The following is a 17,320-nucleotide window of genomic DNA, read 5'->3' as shown; positions in this document are numbered from 1 at the left end:
CTGAGTCACAACACAACAACACAGCGTGAGCACGTACGCGCATGCGTGTGTTCATCTGAAAAAGGGCGAGAACAAGGAAGAAGCCGTCCTCAGAAAAAAACAGTTCAGTTTCTGTTTCTTTCGATCCATGCTCATATCTTTATTTACAGTGGGACAATCACAATATAAGGAGAATCTTTGGAGGTGGGAAGCTGCACTCTCACATGACCTCACCTGGACATTAACCAGATATTATCTTAAGAGAGCTAGCAGGAGAATCTCTGGAATCATTTCTGTGGGCATTAATGTCCACACGTTTTGGTGCATGTCTGAAAACAGCTATACAGACACACACACAGCTACAGATTTCTACCTATTTCTGTGTAAGGCTACAGGCATACCATTTTGTTTGAGCGCACTTTGGACCGCTCGGCGTGTTAGGTGATCTTCACGTTGGCAATTTGAAGAAAAACAAATACAGGTTTAAGTTTAAGACATTCAGGTGTTCACACAGTAACTATTCTAATTCAAAATGTCATCTAAAAACACCACAAGGACAACAATGATGCTAAGACGGACAACTGGATATATACGAATAATATCTAACTTTACTGGTTAAGCACAGAGGCAAGAACAATGAGTGCAAAAATCCATTTGCTGCAAGGAAAGAGGAATTGAGTCTGAAGCGCTGCAGGGGAAGCTGGCAATACAAATAATTCACATCCCTGACACAGACAACAGCACAAGTAAACAACTCACAGCTAGCAGAGAGGTATTATGTACAGTGAGACAAGGGGGGGAATTGTACACGTGTGTGTTTCCGACTATGGCAGCGAGCGCCTGGGGAGGTAGCAGGGACAGTAAAGGCTGTACAAAGCTCGACTGAGCCGGGAGAGCACATTCAAGACCTGCCTGCTGTCGAAGGCTGGCAGACGGAAGAATAGATGGCTATGAAGGAAGAACCGGGACAGGACAGAACAGAAAAGACTCAGTCAGTCTCAGTGAAAACACTGACCTGCTGTGCTTCGCTGCACATGCTCCAGTAATGACACAAAGACAACAGATGCCGGCAGCAGACAATTAACTAGTGGCTGATTCTTCAAAATATCATCGGTGATTGAAAATATTATATAAAGTCTGCCAATAAGGTAGAGATAAATAACAATCAAACATAGTCTCATAAAACATTATTCTACAGGTTAAACTGTTAAAGACAGAGTGATGTACCGTCAGCCAGTATAAGTATCTTGGGACTATTCTGGACGAAAGGCTGACATTTGAGCCCAATACGGACAGAATCTGTAAGAAGGCCAATCAAAGACTGTTTTATTTGAGAAAGTTGAGGACTTTCCAGGTAGAGAGGTCCCTCATGAGAATGTTTTATTCATCCTTTGTCAAGTCTGTATTTACTTTTTCTATGATCTGCTGGTTTGGTAACCTCAGTCTTGCTAACAAAAACAGGCTAAGCAGTATCATTAAACAATGCCGAAAGATCATTGGCACTGACCTTGATGATCTAGGTCTGATCTATCAAGTCAGGTGTGTTCAGAGGGCAAAGGTCATACTGGCAGATCCTGATCATCCTCTGAACAAGGAGTTTAGATTGTTACCCTCAGGAAGGAGGATGTCTTTTACTAGGAAGGCCAGGTCAAATAGATACTTGAGATCATTCGTCCCGCTAGCTGTTAAATATTTGAACCAGCTGTAGCTGATGATTTGATGTGACTTGCAGGTAATAATTTTTATGATGTATCCTGGTATTTCTATTTCTTGTATCGTTATGTTTTAATATACGATGTATTTCTATCTATTTATTGCTACCTATGTGTTGCATCTGGTGTGTTTACTGTGCCAACTGCTGTTGTATACTAAATTGCCCCTTTGGGGATATTAAAGTAAATCAATCAATCAATCAATCAATCAATCGTACTTCATCTTGGTTTGGTCATTTTGTAAACAAAGGCTGACTGATAGGACCTCCAGAGTCCCAAATATAAGCATTTAAATTATTAAAAAGTAGATTTTGCATTATGTGTCCCCTTTAAGTTAGTGGGAGCAAAAGTGTAAAAATGTCTGTTTGATATTTACTCACTTCATACAGTCTTTATTACTTTTGATGGAAAAGGCAACAGAAAACAACAGATAAAATGTTTATAATATTCAGAGGACATGTGCCTCGTTCAGTCAATAGTGCTCTTTGTGTACAAGGTTAAGACTTATCTTCTGAGTGCGACTGCTGTGCCGAAACATCAAAGGAACAACATGCAATAACTGAAGAATTGAAAATAGCTCTTTCCCCCAGTGTTGCGATCATCTGTCACCATTGAAATCACGTCCATCATGTGTCACAGTCACATGCACAACAATCATAAATGTGTGTTAAGCCATGTGAAGTTTTTAAGGCCTTGTGACTACACACAAACGGACAGCTGAGTTAAATAATCACAATGCTGTAGCCCAACGACGAGTTAAATTAGTTAAAACACATGTGGACAGGGATTAATCCCAGTATTTGTGCGTCGTGTGTTGTACCGTAACGTGGAATGTCGGCCAGCGCGCGTGATGCCGTTCCCAGTGATGTGAGACGGCAGGGTTCCTCCTCTGTGCAGGTCTTCTATAGAGCGACTCCAGGACTTGGACTTATCTAAGGCAGCGTCCGGGTTGTTCTCCAAACAGTCGCCATCGAACCTGCGAAAGTAAGATAAGATAAAATAAGACATTATTAGCATTGAAATCCCCTACCCAGATGACAGAGGAGCCAATAGATTCTTTGTTTTGATGTATGAACGGCTGAAATTGACTGATATTTTAGTAATCACACATAATGACTCAGCAGTGGTAATAATCTGACGCGTGCATGATCTGCTTTGATCTGCCTTCTCAATTCATTTCCCATGCAAGAAAAAAAAAACATTGCAACTTGAAATTAACCTGAAATAGTAGATGATTTAAGGTGTGCACAGTCTACCGTGCCTGGCTTTGATCTGCCTGTTTAATGGTGGATGTGGATTAGAATCTATAAGGATTAAGGAACGGGGGAAAGAATGAGAATGAAGGGCAACTTCGATCAGTGTTCAAGAGCACATCACTCTCCGTATTCACTCTCTGTTCACGCTCAACTGTCTTCTTTAGACACGCGGAAGCAGCTCGTTAAGTCATCTCATTTCTACCGATATCTCTTGTGTGAAGTGAACCATTCGACGATGTGTGATTAAAACACAAACAGACATTTCTTCTCCAAACAAAGTCAAAGTTGACATCACATTTAACAAAGAACATTTAAGTTTGAAATACGGATTAAGAACTTCAAACTGTGGAGGGCAGCATTCCTCTTAAATTATTAGAGAAAGAAAAAAAAACATTGTGTGTAATTTACTTCCACGGTTGCCCCGGTAACCCGCAAACAGATGAAAGGAAGGTAAGGGAGGTATCGTCTCCATTTATATCTCTGCATCTGAGATGTGATGGAACATACTGTATGTACATTACATCGACATTCTACAATCTACCCATTTCTCTCTTAATAAGTAACCTTCCAAGTTTGAAACCGTTGGATTGTTATGCGATTAACAGACAGATGTTACATTAAATAATAGAATGATGAGGAAAAAGTATTAAAAAAAAATCAGAAAAACATCTTAAGAGTAGAATGTTTTGAAGTATAAATGGCTTAAATCAGCTGATGCTGACTCCAACGAATAATAATAATAATGATGATAAAGAAAAGAGGAAAACTATCGTTGGAAATGCTGACTCAGCATTCCCGACCACATATAAACTTCATTGTTCCATTACTCTACGACTTCGATGCTCTCAGGACTACTAACCATTCATAATGAGGACAGACCATAATAACATATGGTGGGGGTTGGATTTTTAACTTTAACTGTGTGGCTCTTTGGCTCTGTTCACACAGACTCTGGCGCTGTGTACTACACTAACCATAGGCTTCTATTCATGGACTGACAGCGTGATTATTAGTGAGTCACAATGTGTCAACAATGGGCCCTGAGTGACTCAGTGTTTCTGACATCCAGACTGCTGCTGCTGCTGCTGCGACAGTGGTGGTGTTGGTGGTGCTGGCACCGTGTGGTGATGCATCAGTGGATGTGCAGAATAGCAGCATTGTGTTGGCTGTCAGGTCTGCATATAGACGACTATAGTGGGAAAAGTGACGGGAAGAGCTGGTAGTGACTTACGTGACTGCATACTGTGCAAAAGAGAGATACTCCACCAGGACGTCCAGGCCCTTATTCTCCTCATTTAGGAATTCTCGCACCCACCTGAGGAGAGGACGAGAAACAATGTTAGAACTCAGCAAAATCAGCAAAGTTATTTCTTGTAAAGAGAGATGCATGGTGGGAGGTTCCGCATTAAATCAGTTTTTCCGCATTAAATCAATTTGAACAGAAACTCGTTCTTTATGCTTATGGAAAAATGCTGTTCCAACAATATGATATTTAAGAAGTTTTTCTGGACTAAAGTGTACATCTTTTTTTTAGAATTTGAAGGGGGCATCTTGGCATACTTTTCTGGATTGTTCACACCTTCCCTTTATTTTACCATCTCCCTATATCTCTAACTTTAAAGCTACATAGTTTAGATCAACAAAGAGATCACACAAGCGTGTGTTTTCAAAATCTCATGCCTCCATAGACATAATAAGAATAATAAGACACTATATTGACTTCCATTCACTTGCACAGCCTAAACGAGGCATTATCCCAAACTTTAACCACAACCAGTTCATGTCTAAGCCTAACTACCCTTAATCTAATCAAATCTTTGCCCTATACTTAACCTCAGAAATAAGGTTCTGCCTCATTAGGACCAGGCTTTGGTCTCCATGAGGACGGATAAGGTCCTAAAGAGAAATTTACTGTACATACACACGCACACAGACATCAATGACTGCAGTATGAGTTTCTAAATCTGATGAAGACAAGGCCCCAGAATGGCACTCTGCATGGCATGCATTCATTTATTATAATACGCTGAGTTTTCATTATTTTCATAATCGGTTAATTATTTTCTCAATTAATCAAGTACTTGTTTGGTCCGTAAAATATCAGAAAATGCTGAAAGATGTTGATCGGTGTTTACCAAACTTGTTATTCAGTTTTAATGATTTCTTTGTCATAAGGAACAAAGACAGCAGCAAATATTCACATTTAAGCTGAAAAAAAAGCTTGTTTAAATTATTGAAAAAAAACAAAACACTGAAACTGATTAATCAGTTATCAAAATAGTTGACGATTCATTTAATCATCGATTAATCACATCAAACTCAAATGTAAGACTCTTTTGAAAAGCCATTCACTTTGTACCACATCTGATGAACTTTTATTTCAGTCAACCAATAAAAATAAAAATAAATCTCCCTTTTCATCAAAAGCCAATGTCCCAAACCATTCTGTCACAGGGCTTTCTATGAACCCATGCTTTTCTGCTACAATATTTCCGTCCTGGCAAACAGTGTGGCCATGAATCGCAGAACATCTTTATTTCATCTCATTCGTTTAAAGAGTTGTGTCTTTTTAATTTTATTGAAAGCCTTGGCTGCTCCACCAGGCCCGATTGCTCATCGATTAGAGACATTTGCGGGGCATAAACATAATAATGACACACATGCAGGCTTTTTTTAAGTGGCATTACCACTGATGAAGATGTAGTGCTGAGCTGAGCTTTCAAAAAAACCGACTCACTGCTTCTTTAGGAGCTCCCCTGTGGTGGAACTGCATGGGAGTGGGTACGACAAACGAAAGCGCCCAGTCAAGCTGAGCCTGCTAGGGCCCCCTTGTGTTTTTGAAAAGGCCTCGGAGGCGTGGCCTCCCAGGACCACATGGTAATCATTACCACAGGACACTAACTAACAATCCTCCTATTCACCACATGTTGTTGGCCACAGAGCAACATGTGAGGAGCAGACACGGAGCTGGGACTGTCCCCTCACACACGGCGCACAGGGACAATCTGCTCATTATACACTGCTGACATTACAAATACGCTCCTCTGTTTTCACCTCTGAAATGAAGCAGAAGTATTCACTGTCTTCTGAGTGGGTGACATCTTGCCTTCCCCCCCCCCCCCCCGACATCCCCAACCCCCACCACCACCCTCTCAATCTCCCTCCCCGTCATTCTAATCTAGATTTGGTCGATTGATGATGTTATCTAGTTTAGGTTGCTAAAAAGAGCTAATCTGAACAGGGCCTTGACCACGCTCTGATGCCAGATGGATGTCATCTCTAGCTGTGGTTGTGGCGTTTATTTTGGTTTGACGGAGCAGAATCTGATCAGTGTGTAAGCAGTGAGCAGGAGGAGGAGTGTGCGAGCGTGGTGGCGTCGTCAGAAACACGAGATGATTTGTGAATTTCGGAGACAAACTTAAGTAGAGTAATATGTGAGTGAGTGGGATGGAGGGGAGGAATGAGATTAAAAACAGCAGGGGGAAAAGATGGAGATGTAGTTTGGATAATTGTGTGTGTGTTTGTGAGAGAGAGAAAGGCAGGGAGATCATGTGATGGTTGTGTAACCAGCATCTCTTGTCTCTCTGCTGTTACAGTCTGTGACCAGAGGATGCTCTCTTCACTGTCTCTTCATGTTTCTTGTGATCATCCACCTTAGTTTTCCCTCTCAGCTCTGATGGCTCTTATGCTCATTTATAAAATAAAATCCATGGTGGAGCTGCTGCCAGACAACTACTCAGTTAATAATAAAGGACAAAATTGAACTATTTCTGGTTTCTTTCCTCTTTCCTCTATGACAGTAAAATTAATGTCTTTGGTTTGTGGACAAAACAAAACACTCGAGAACATCCTTATTTTCGGGTTTGGGGAAACATCGATCAACATTTTTCAAATTTTTTTGGACCAGACGACTAATCCATAAAACCACCCAGAAAAATATTGATCACGTTAAGTTGCAGCACTAATCAATACAGACACAATTTTGAGCTTATTTCAAGTATATTTTCATTAGTCCCTGCAGAATCCAATTTATCAATGTCCAAGCAATGGTTGGAATAATTTCCTAAAGGTTTATTCTCGGTTCTGTAGATATTTTGTACTAAAGCTGAAACTAACGATTATTTTCGTAATCGATTAATATGTGGATTATTTTCTCAATTAATCATTTGGTCCATAAAATGTCAGAAAATGTTAAAAAACATTGATCAGTGTTTGTCAAACCTGGAAATGATGATGTTCTCGAATTCGATTTCTTTGTTATGTGGAGCAAAGAAATGAAAAAAATACTCACAGTTAAGAAGCTAAAACAATCAGAAATCTTGTTTTAATCATGAAAAAATCTTCAAACCGATTAATCGATTTTAAAATGTCTGCGATATGGGGATTAGGTGAATTGGTCACTCTAAATTGACCGTAGGTGTGAGTGTGTGAGTGAATAGTTGTTTGTCTCTATATGTGGCCCTGCGATGGACTGGCGAACTGTCTAGGGCAGGGGTCACCAACGTGGTGCCCGCGGGCACCTGGTAGCCCGCAGGCAGCCAATACGGTGCCCGCGGGCTCACTTCACTTCACCTCACTTGCATGTATCCGTATGATCGCTCAGTAAAATATCTTTGATATTGTTTATAAAAACTGGTAATCGTTAGGAGTAAGCACTGGAATGAATGTGTATGCAGTTGAATGCATAATATTAATCATTTAAATGGTAAACAAACAAAAAAATATTATATGGTAGCCCTCCATATTATTTTTTACCCTTAAGGTAGCTCTCATCTCAAAAAGGTTGGTGACCCCTGGTCTAGGGTGTACCCCACCTATCGCCCAATGTCTGCTGAGATAGGCACAGCACCCCCCGCGACCCTCTGGTGGAGGATGAAGTGGTAGATAATGGATGGATGGATGGATGTTTCTTACACTGCCTTGTATTCAACGTGGCCTTCACATGAAATAAAATCTGTGTTTTTTAATTAGGAGTCACCATGATGTATGGTCGTAAAGTTCCCAGAATGCATTAGGCCTTATTAATAATGCTCAGCAATCCATCGCAGCCTTCAACTATCAGGGCCTCTAATCACACAAACAAGCCTTGTGATCTAGACCAAAACAAAACACTAAAAGCCTTGTAAGAGTCGAACGGAGATACCGATCTGTCGTTTAGTCTGACTAACCAGCACTGGATCAGTATCATCAACATCGGGTTCAGGCTTGTCATCTTGGAATACCCGGAGTTACAGGAAAAAAACTACTCTGTTTACTTCTTTTGCAATCGTAAATACATGCCCAGGACGGCAGACTGAAACAATGATCTATCAAGTTGTGCAACTACGGAGAGAAAAAAACGAGGTTTCCTGCCTCTGCAGACTGTTCTATGAATCAATCAATCGATTTGCCATATGGCTCTGTGTGTAATATTAGGCCAGAGCGTAGAGATGAATGGGGGAGGGTGGTGGTGAGAGTCAGTGTCTGCGTCTCCGGGTGTCTGGAATGCCAGACTTTTCCCCCCTGATTCTAATATAACCAGGTCCATGACATTCACATTCACATTCACAGTCCTGCAGTTGCTCACCCTATGTGATTGGTCCGTAATGAAATTTCCAGTTCTCTCAGGACTTGGGTGGACTCCTGAACCCTCCGTCTGAATTTCTGAGGAAGGAAAGAAGGGGCAAGTTAATATTTCAGCACACACACACTCACAACTGTAAATCATAAAATGGGAGCACAGGGATGTTTTGTCTGGAAAAAACATTATTTTACACTACCGGTTAAAAGTTAGGTGTCAAGTATACATTCTTGTTGTGTTTTCCATTAAAAGTCACACTTTTATTCATCAAAAGAGTTGCAAAATAAGTAGAAAATATAGTCAAGACATGGACAATATTAGAAATAATGATTTCTATTCAAAATAATAATTTTTCCGCACGTCAAAGAACCACTTTACTGTTTTCAGCTGTACTAACATCATTGCACAAGGGTTTTCAAGGGTTTTCTAATCATCCAATAACCTTCTAACGGGATTAGCAAACACAATGTACCATTAGAACACTGGAAATGGGCCTCTATACACCTATGTACATATTCCATTAAAAACCAGACGTTTGTAGCTAGAATAGTCGTTCATATAATTATATATTCATTGAAAATAAGTGCTTTCCAGTCAACTCTGGTTAGATCGGTTTCCAGTCTTTGAGGTAATTTGGCTCGCTATTGGCTACAGCCTTATAAAAAAATAATGACATTAGACCAACAGAAACACACTTCATTTGCATTATTTTACATGAGAAAGTGGGAAAAAGTTGCACAGAATCAAAGCTGGGAATGAGTTGTGGGCTGAAATAGAAGGGGAACTGACTCTGTGAGAGTAAACTGTAAATGTAGAACAGTTCCTGTTATCTTGTTTGCTCATGTTGGTTCTATATACAGCTGCAAACCCCTCCTGGTAGCGACATGATAAAATCCAGTAAGCTAATTGGTCACCTCTCATGCCAAACCAGTATACCAGGCAGACACACACGTACATACATAAACAACACACACATTCTTGGTCTTGTTACCGAGGATACAGCGACACACAAGAGAGAGAGAGAAAGAGGTGTCTGTAGATGTACGATCGTAAACTGTGTGAAACATAGAATCAACAGAAGAGGAAAATGAGCTTGTTCTGCTTTGATTGTTTGTTCTGATGGGAGGTGATGTGCAAAAACAAAAACAAAAGGCTCGTCCTTCAGGCTGTTACACAACAGCTGTAGAAAGAAGAGGCAGAGTGAGCAAGCAGTGGTGATCAAGCAGCTTTCAGTGCTACAGGAAGGGGGTTCCCTGAGGAGAGGGTGTGAGGAGAGTGTTGTATCAGAAGAAGTCAAGTCAATATTCATCTTTTACTTTACATACTGTTAAAAAAACATAACCTTTTTAATAAGCGCAGGCTAAACTGCTTTGCATTTGTTGTCGTCTAGCTATTTGGGGAGGATACAACGATAACAAAAAGAGATATTATATGCATGAAGAGTTTCTCAATCTTCTAGGCCAAACCACTGGGGTTTGAAATAAAGCTAAAATTATCAGTTAATTGGAAAATAAATATGGAACTTTTTTTTATTATTATTTTAATTACATACATTTTGTTCAAGCTGAAAAGCCAACATCCTTCTGTCTCCTACAGTAAGAGAAATAATATGTGATTTTCTGCTTTTCTTTTTTTGTTTCTGATCAATGGATATATAAAATAGAACAAACTAAGAACCTTTTTAATAAAACTTTCTTTCGTTGTACTCAAGCGGTTTGAAAAGAGTTTCCAACTGATATGGAGGATTTTTCAAAAATGCTCAACTGAGACAAAGCCCAAAAGTGATTCAAGTGTTATTGTATTTTAAAGAGATACAGGGAAGAGTGTTGTTTTTATCAATATATCCAGCATCACTAATACAGAATACTTATCTTTCAAAAGTGCAGAAACACTATTTTGATAACCAGACTGACTCATGTGCCGTCGGAAAGCATATCCTCAAAAACCTAGTCTAACTAAGTTTTAAAACTGGTTACTATTAACTGGTTAACTTTGTTTTACAGTTAATGTTTACGTTTTTAATAGACTTGGGGGGGGGGAGACCAATCTCCAGATGAAAAACACAGAGAATAATGAGTTGGAAATCTTAACACGTCCTTGTCAGTCAAGCCTTCAATGAGAGGAGAGGAGAGGAGAGGAGGACCGGGTCACTTTCCATCATGAGTTTGTATCAGGGCGGAAACAAACTGAACTCAGATCTGTGTAACCTATTATTAACATTCACAGAGAAGTGAGCTGTTCTGTTCCCATAGTCTCAGTCTCTCTCTCTGTCTTCCTCTCTATAGTCTGGGTCTTTGGGTTTGGGTGGTGGTGTGTGTGTGTGTGTGTGTGTGTGTGTGTGTGTGTGTGTGTGTGTGTGTGTGTGTGTGTGTGTGTGTGTGTGTGTGTGTGTGTGTGTGTGTGTGTGTGTGTGTGTGTGTGGCACATTAGAAGATGGGAAACAGAGTGTTTTTATTAGGGAGGAGCCCTTTTGTGCGTCTTTTGTGGAAAGCAGAGCATATTTAGAGATACTGCGCAGGCTCCCAGAGTCACACCCCTCCTCCTCCTCCTCCTCCTCAGCCCCCCAAATGCACTCCACTCCACAATTTAAGTACTACCAGCTGCATCACCAAGAGAGCAGGAAGAGAGGGAACCAACAGTGGGGAGAGAGAGAGAGAGAGGGTGAAACAACATGAAAGGAAAGGAAGAGAGAGAGGGAGCAGTGAAAAGGGTGAAAGTAGAGACACAGGACACGAGCCAGTGTTGGGGGAGGGAAGGAAAAAGGGGAGAAATTTGGGGGAGTGTGAGCTCAGGAGGGGTCATCCTGGAAACAAATCAATGGCTGATACATTCTTGGGGACTAGCTGGACTGGAGCTCTTCCTCCTTGGCTGCTTATTGGCTGAGAGCTGCCCGGAGGAATGCACCGGGAGCCTGCCTATGGAAAGCAGAGGCAACGACCTCCAGCTCTCTCACAGTGGCACAATTGTTTGAGTTTGAAGAAAAGGGGGATGGAGCAGGAATGTAGGAAGAAGCCCGTAACTCTTTCTTTTCTTTCTTCTATACTTCTTCTTCGTTTTTCTCCTGTTCTCTGTCCATCTTTCTCTGTCTCAATTTCTCTATCGTTCAGTCTTCACATCCCCGCTCATGTCTCATCCCACTCCTGTGTACATGATGACTGCTCCAGAACAGTCAGGCAAAAATCCCACATTGTCTTGGTGGATGAGACTAAACAATCTGTGATGTAACAACAAGATATCAAATGAACAAAGAAAGGTTGAGGCGAGCCTCTCAAAAGGTCACCTCCTCTGGAGTGGTTTGATATAGACCCAACAACCATGTTAGTCACAGCTTCAGATGAGTAAAAACCAAAAAAGACTCAGGAAGGACTCAGATCGCATATAACGATAATAAAAAAAAAACACTAGTGGCTGTCTGGTCTGGATTAGATCACTCAGCCATGATCATGCTGTGTGTGTGCCTTCATCATCTTCTCAGTTTGACATTTTTGGGAAAATACATTTGTTCACTTTCTTACACAAAGCTCAAAGAGAAGATGAAGAACTCTCTTTCTCTTTCAGCTAAATACGAAGTTACAGCCAACTCTGGTTAGATCGGTTTCCAGTCTTTGAGGTAATTTGGTTCGCTATTGGCTACAGCCTTATAATTAAACTGTAGATCAGATGATAGTGGTGCCAAACTGTTCCTTTACGGCACACCGCTTTGAGTCCTACGAATCAAGCGCAAAAAGAGACGTGTAGGCATTTTTAGGCAGTTACTGTAGGCATTGTGCAGGACAATGAAAGATAAATACTTATTCTGAGCAGCTGTCAGCAAGCCTTCATTTCTAACCTTGAGTCTGCCCTGACACACACACAGCCAAACTTTAAGCTTTGCACTGTTATGTCGGATGTTTTGTTTCCTTCAAACTGCGTCACTCATGCCTCTATCAGATCTCTCTGTGTGTGTGTGTAATCTCTCAGGCGTTACATTGTGATTCAGAAAACACCGTAGTCTAGCAGTCGCTGTAACCGTTCGTTCCCAAACAGCTGATAACTCTGGTTCAAATCAACAATGAGGTGAAAGTAGAGCTCCACTTTACATAAAAACTTAGTGTGGATATCAAGTTTTGAACAATTTACTACTAAAGTTCCACTTTTATCCTGAATCTTTTCCATTCTTCAGCTATTTTTTTTTTATAGCCACTGATTTCAGATTACAAACTAACACGGTTTGCAGCTCTTTAACGTCACACAACAAGCTGTTGATGTTTTACAGCTCGCTTAATTTGCGGTTGTGGGATTTGTGGGTGTTGGTAAAACTGAGAGAAATTTCTCATTTTATGAAAGCAGACAGCGAAGATGTCACTCTGTGTGTAAATACTGCATTTGCTGTGATCCTTAGGAGTTTGTGTGTCGAAATATCGTTCCCCTTTTGCCACCATCATCATCATCATCATCATCTGTTCATACTTTTCGAAACAACATTTTTTAATTCCTGCCAGTGCAAATTGATTTATTCAGCTATTTGTTGTTATTCTGGCAGAGGCTCTTGGTTAATTTGTTTATCACAGAGGCTGGTGTCCCACCACTCCCCATGCAGCTCTCTCATACCAGCCAAAAAGATTCAAGTTTGGCAAACGCCTGCGTTCTGGCTCATGCTTTGCTTCATGGAGCCTCGAACTCTCATCTGCAATCAGCCAGGGAAACACACACACACACACACACACACACAACTGGTTGCTGTGATGACATAAGACAAAGATTTATATTGATACTTCCTATTAGCTGCCGCCATGCTGCAAGGCAATGTTAGTGCAATAATTAGTCTGATTGTCTGCGTTACTATTACTCTAATTTCAAGTCACTATTGTTCCTTTTTCCTTTCTTCTACAGGCATGTGTTTGTGTGTGTGTTGCATTCCAGATAACCGACTGTCTCCTCTCACTAAACCACACTCATGCCCTGTTTTGAAGCCTAAGTTCCCATGCTGTCTCCGACGGAAACCCAGTGTGCAATCTTTCCTCAGCTGCAGGGACATCCTGGACGAGAGGCAGAGCGGGTCAGAGGGGAAGGGAAAAGCGGGCAGCTGTGGAACAAGCCAGGCCTACACGGAAAAAGGACGTTAGTTAGCCAGAGGAAACTCACCTTTCTTGTGACTGCTGGATCGAGATAACTCCTCAACTTCTGTAGGTACGTGTGAGGTGGGTTTTTCACTTGAAATCGCTCCTGTCAAAAAGAAGATGAGAAGAGTGGGATGAGCAAGAGGAAATACAATATCTGAGACACACAGAGAGGAACGTACATATGGCACATATTGATATACAACTTTAGGAGTTATATCTATCTATAAAGCAAATTGTGTCTGTGTGTCTGTCTGTCTATGACGGGCATATCTCGGTGACCCTTAGTCAGATCGATTTTGGATATGGGTTCTACATGGCCCGATGGTGTGCATCCTTGATTTTCACATTTTTTGGAATAATTTAAATTTTCGCTGATTTATCACACTGCACCATAACAAAATACAAACACTGTGCAACCTCATTAGGCACAACGCAATTTTTTAAAATTTTCAATTAGCATTAGCGTAGCTAGATGTTTTGTGACTACCATTATGTTTACGTTCCTTATCATGCATTACTATAACTGAAAAACCTTCTTCAGCTCCCACTATAGGAATACATACTTCCTACGGGCATTGCACTAGTGACAGATTAAAGCAGCTGCTTCCTGTACACAGGAAGTGATTTGTTTTGTCATGAACGACCGACCAAAGCAACTGCAACAATGCACTAGTAAGAGAGACGAGTGCAAAAGGAGTATGACTGAAAACACAAAGTTTTAGTAGTAAATTCTACTGCTAAAAAAAAACTGGTTGTTCAGCAGTTTGATGGGATCCATGCTCCTTGTCCCCGCCCATCCCTGCACTGCCACTGAAACGCTCCCTCGTTCAGGTCTGATACTATCGCTTGACAGAGGCAATTTTCTAAAGAGCAAACAGGAAGAACAATAGCATCGACAACCAAAACCACCAAAAGTCACACACTGCAGCTTTAGGCGTCACATTTTAAGCCTCAAGTAATAAGAAGTAATCACACCTTCACAAGTCCGAGCACATCTCCACTACACAATAAACCGTTGTTGACACTAAAGCCATCAGATTAAAACTGAATAGGCTCTGAGTAAATTACACCAGAGTCATCCTTCAACTGATGGGAAGAGAGAGCATGAAAATAACAACAAAAAGCACTAAGTGCACAAGCTTTACTGAAGATAAAAGCCTATGAGGTCAAATGTACGACTTCAAAATCACTTTCGGGCCATTCAAGGATAATGTGTGTGTTGCGTTTTAAGAATGTCTCCCTGTGTGGACAATTGCACTGTAACTGCATGATTTCCTTGTTAGAAAATAGGGTTTATTTTAATTCTAATACCCTCTTCCTTTCTGTGAAAGTGATAAAAGTGGTATCACACAGTATGAATGGGATCAGGAAGGTGATCCCTCACTGGTCAGAGTCTGATTAACGCTGAGCATGAAGCCTGCAAACGTTCACAACATGATCTTCCTGGTTATCATTAGTGCCATGTGCTCTGAAGCCTAACCTGCCTCAGACAGAGATAGTGTGACTATGTGTCCAGGAACAGATTTAAGGTTAAATCCCTCACATTATTGTGCTCTAAATATAAATACAGCAGATTAGCGCTGGATTTGGATCAGCGTTTCGAGCGGGAAACCGTATTTGGAACAGGCTGAGCTCCATACCACAGTAGCATGAATGGACCTATTTAAAGATCTGCACAGACAACGCTGCATCAGCACCTACGAGACAGAGGAGTGCGTCATTCAGTTGTTCATGGAGAAGTACAGTGGAGACGTTTACTTGTGTCAGCTACCTTCAGCTGAGCGACTTGAAGGTACTTTGGAGGAAGAGTGTACCTTGATCCCTCTCCTGTTCTGCACTGTCACTGTATACCGTTACTGTCAGCCAGAGGATGCAGAGTTCAGCGCTGCAAATCTAATCGGTTTAAGAACTCATTTGTTCCAGTCTCAATCACAAGCCCAAAGTAGAGTTGCCTGAAATAAGCAGTGATAATCACAGAGATTGCATCTATGCCGACTCCTTTCTATTATCTATTTGTTCTCAGTCTATTAGGTTGTGGATTTTATGCTGCTGATTTTAAGGATGTTGTTTTCTTTTCCTCTTGGTTACAAAGTATTTATCCATCTACTCTTTCATTGTTAGATCTGAACCTTTATTTTATCCGTCTATAAAGCAAGTTGTGTCTGTCCGTCTGTGATGGACACGTCTCGCTCACCGTTAGTCAGATTGCCCTAAGACTTTGTATATGGGTTGAGCATGGCCCGATGGTGTGCATGCATTTTCAAATATTTTGGAGACATTTAAATTTTCACTGATTTATCACGCTACGTAACACCAGACATGCAGCGGCTCATCATCAGCAGCTGCGCTGTCTGGAGCGGGGAGGTGGGAGTGAAGAGGCTGTCCTCATGGTGGGTGACACATTTTCATATGGTTCACCGCAGAACATATTTATTTTGCATTAGCATGCTACTACTTTGTGGCTAACTTGGCGAACCTGTTTCCAAAGGTAAGCTAACGAGGCTATGATTAGCATTAGCGTAAGGATAACATAATACAAACACAACCTCATTAGGCACAACGCAAATGTTTTAATTTTTGATTAGCATTAGCGTAGTGACTGTCAGCCACTAGTGTGGCTGGCGTGGCTGTTGTCAAAGTCACAACAGCTCGCTACGCTAATGCTAATGGAAACTTAAAACATTTTATGCCTAATGAGGTTGCACAGCGTTTGTATTACGTTTAGCCTTTACGTTCCATATCATACATTACCATAACTGAAAAATCTTCTTCAGCTCCCACTATAGGAATGCATACTTCCTACGGGCACTGCACTAGATTATTAAATGCAAGCGTCTGTCCATGTGTTTATTTGATTTCCTCCTCATGTTCACCATATGCTCATAAGCCAATATGGTAGGAAGTCACAAAAGCATTAGTCAGACTCTTCTTGGCTTCTGTCAGTCTCACTAATTTGAATTGCTCTATTTTTCCTCCAGTTCATATGGTTCATCCCACACACCGTTCACAAGCACCAGCCACTACTGCACATGTACAGTATAAAGACCATTCAATGATCCCTCAGCAGCTTCTCACTTATACAGAACAAACATCTTCACAGACGCATCACAACAATCCCTGATCTGATTATGGACAACTATTTTTCCACAGTTCTTCATCACAATTACACACACATGGTCTATTCCAAACAAGTCTATGTCGTTTTTATGTGTGAGTACTTAAACCATGTTACCCTTCAGTCTTGTCGGCTTTTTTCCCTCTTGAAAACTGCCATATAATTGATATGAACCCTTGCTAAATATGCAGATTAAGTCCGGCTTTGCATGCTAATTAGTTCCCTCTGTGTACAAATAGTGGATCAAATACTCCTGACTTTGCAGCTTCATCAGCAACACTGCAGTCGTCCCCAGCCACATTGTGACTGTCTCACGAAAACAGGAAAGACAGTGGTGTCAGGAAAGAGAGCTGGCTGCTACATGAACCCAGCTGACAATCGACAAGCCCGACAGACGGCTCAGTCCTGTTTGAGACCTTAAATTTTTTCACGGGGGGGTTATGATCAAATCTGACAGTCGGCTATGTGGTAAATGTGAAAATGGAAAGAAAAAAAAGGCTGTAAATACATCAAGCAAGAGAGTATATTTTGGAGAGCACAAGTCTGTTTATAGGACCACGAATCAACTGGTTGGAACATGCTCTTTGTGGCAGATT

General features: G+C 41.1%; 1 protein-coding gene across 3 annotated transcripts in view; it reads right to left on the bottom strand.

Annotated features, from left to right (window-relative positions):
• Positions 1-17,320, bottom strand: part of fmnl2a (formin-like 2a) — a gene marked incomplete at its 3' end in the record, with an annotated part of 55,557 nt that overhangs the window by 19,044 nt on the left and 19,193 nt on the right. For all 3 annotated transcript variants that reach the window (XM_083908918.1, XM_083908919.1, XM_083908920.1), the window contains exons 3-6: positions 13,632-13,712; positions 8,514-8,590; positions 4,179-4,262; positions 2,512-2,667 (exon numbers count right to left, since the gene is read on the bottom strand). In XM_083908918.1, coding sequence (XP_083765044.1) covers positions 2,512-2,667; positions 4,179-4,262; positions 8,514-8,590; positions 13,632-13,712 — 398 coding nt within the window. The remainder of the gene's footprint in view (positions 1-2,511; positions 2,668-4,178; positions 4,263-8,513; positions 8,591-13,631; positions 13,713-17,320) is intronic.

This window comes from Microchirus variegatus (assembly GCF_963457635.1).
Source record: "Microchirus variegatus genome assembly, chromosome: 22".
Taxonomy (NCBI): Eukaryota; Metazoa; Chordata; class Actinopteri; order Pleuronectiformes; family Soleidae; genus Microchirus; species Microchirus variegatus.
Note: the sequence above shows the minus strand (reverse complement) of the source record. Positions and strands in the feature narration are given on the sequence as shown.